This window comes from Penaeus chinensis, chromosome 4, assembly GCF_019202785.1.
Source record: "Penaeus chinensis breed Huanghai No. 1 chromosome 4, ASM1920278v2, whole genome shotgun sequence".
In the NCBI taxonomy this organism is placed as follows: Eukaryota; Metazoa; Arthropoda; class Malacostraca; order Decapoda; family Penaeidae; genus Penaeus; species Penaeus chinensis.
In genome coordinates, this window is record NC_061822.1 from 17,146,301 (window position 1) to 17,148,800 (window position 2,500).

At 45.3% G+C, this 2,500-nt stretch overlaps 1 protein-coding gene across 1 annotated transcript in view; it reads left to right on the plus strand.

The window, feature by feature from the left end:
* The first annotated feature begins 485 nt into the window (after positions 1–485).
* Positions 486–2,500, plus strand: part of LOC125025215 (LIM/homeobox protein Awh-like) — a 37,511-nt gene continuing 35,496 nt past the window's right edge. The window contains exon 1 of the mRNA XM_047613190.1: positions 486–709. Within this exon, the coding sequence (XP_047469146.1) occupies positions 486–709 (224 nt within the window). The remainder of the gene's footprint in view (positions 710–2,500) is intronic.

The window sequence follows — 2,500 nt, forward strand, 5'->3', positions numbered from 1 at the left end:
ATGCATAATATGAAAAAGAAAAAAAGGGTTTCGAGATCTCCTGCCATCGCTAGCTACTACAACTAGCCATTGGAACCCCGAATTGTGTGCCTTAAATGCTGAGCTTGGCCTTCAGCGCACATAAAGAGCGCGGGTATAAATCATATTAAATTCCTCTCGCGAGCCGGCAGTGGCCCGCGCATGTAAACAAGAAAGTTTTTCGTCAGACAAATGTAGGTGTAATTTTATGTCCGTTTTATTGTGCTTCGTTGAACAGTTACCCGCGCGGTGTTGACTTCAACATCTTTTTAGTCGCGTGGGCTAACGGCATCAATTTCCCCATTTTCTGCTTATCTGTCCCCAAAATGCGCGTTATCAGCGAGTCCTCGGAGGCGCCCTTTCTCCGCATTACGAGAGAAGGAACGATAAAAGGCAAAACGGCGCTGACCTGGAATCAGATTAACGTATAAGGCCGGATAGAGGAGTGAGTTTGTCAGGTCTGTGGCATGGCGGCGGGGGGTCGGCCATATTGTGCCCCCGAGCGGCGCATGCGCACTGGGGGGCTCGTCTCCCGCAGGCCCGCGCCACAAACGCCAGAAAAGCGCGCGAAACCCCGCTGCTCGCGCGCTTTTTTACCTCCGGCCCGGGGTGTCAAGTGCGCAACAAGGAGGCGATATAATGCGCACGACATCGACAGCGGGGTTGCCACGGACTTGAAGACCAAGCTTTGGTGCGCGTGTGTTTTTGTGTGTTTATACACTCGCTTGGGTGTTGCAGATTCCTGTCTGAAGATAGGCCATTGAAATTACGCCATAGGAAGGGAAAAATGCATCGTTAAAGTTTGGATCACTATCTAGGGCGGCAGTGAACTCACCGGGAAGGGAATCCGACGAAATATGTCGTGTTTTCCGATTTTGGTTGCCATTGCGCCACCAATAACGCGATGCGAAGGCCAGTGGCAGGCAGCCGGCCAGCCATCCTTATCGAAAACGTTCGATCAGGATTGCATATTATAAATACCTAGTTTCCTCCTCTATCGTGACTAACTGGATTCTCCTTTTAATTCTTTTCACCACACACGTATATGCCTTTGTTGTGATTTGTTGTGTATTTTTCTCCTTATTACACACATTCCTGTATGTTGTGATTTGTTTTGTCTTCCTCCAACGCGAGTTGATTTTACCCACTCCACCGATTTTTATTTTATTTCCCTCGTGCTTGCTTGTCTTACACACCGGCTTATATATTGTGATTTGTTTTGCACTTCCTCGCTTCGTGTTTATCCTCTCCTTACCCTCTCCCCGCCATGCCAAGTCTCCTCGTCGCCTTCGCCTTACGTTCTCTCGACGAAACGACCACGAACTGACTCGCTGGACCCGCCGAGGCCTGTTCAACGACATCTTTTTACTGCCTCGTAAACCCGCGGGGAAACACGCTCCCTGGCGACCCCTCGGCCGGTAGGGAGGGAGGGAGGGAAGGGGGAAGGCAGGACGCGGGAGAAAGGGGAAAAGAGAGTGGGAAGGGAAGTGAGAGGAGAAAGGGAGGAAGGAAGGAGACGCGAAGGAGAGTGGGAAGGGAAGTGAGAAGAGAAAGGGAGGAAGGGGGAGACTCGAAGGAAAGGGGAAAGGAGAGTGGGCAGGGAAGTGAGAACGAGAAAGGGCAAAGTAGAAAAAGAGGAAGGGAGGAGGAGAGGGAAGTAGAGGGAGAAAGGAGGAGAGAGGGAGAGGGAAGTAGGAGGTGAAAAGGGCAGGGAAAGGGTAATGGAAGGGAGAAGCAGAAAAAAAGAAAAGAGGGAAGAAGAGTTTAAGAGAAAAGTATCGGGAAATAATAGGAAAGTAGGAAGGAAGGAAGAAGAGGGGAAACTATATGGATGAAAGTAGAAGGAAGGAAGAAAGGAAAGCAGAAAAGGGAAAGGGAGAAAAGGGAGAAGAGAGACAGGAAGACGAAGCGAGTGTTGGACGCAGCTACCTACCAACAGTCACTCCTCGTCCTGGTTACCTGTTGATGTTCAGGTGCTGCGCGCGTTAAACATATTTTCGAATGCTGCTTCCAGTGTTTGTTTGTTTTAATCCGCGCGAGGAGGTTGTGTATCTATCAGATGATGTTTGTTTTTGTACATGTATATGTGTGTGTATGTTTGTGTGGAAGTTTATTTGCATTTGTGTGTGTTTCTGTGTGTGTGTGTGTGTGCTCTTGAGGTTGTGTGTGTATATTTTTTCGAATATATATATTATTTTAATCTTTTACTTTTACTTTCTCCTCATTATTGTTTTTCCAAGATGTTTCCATTATTGAAACTATATTATTTTTGTGATATTTACTGTCATAATTTTTGTTCTTGCCATATTTATTATTGTTGTTGTTATTATCATTATCATTATTACTATTATTATTATTACTACTACTACTACTACTACTACTACTACTATTATCATTATTACTATTATAATTTATCATCATTAGTAGTAGTATATAATAATAATAATTATTATTATTATTATCATCATTATTATTATTATTA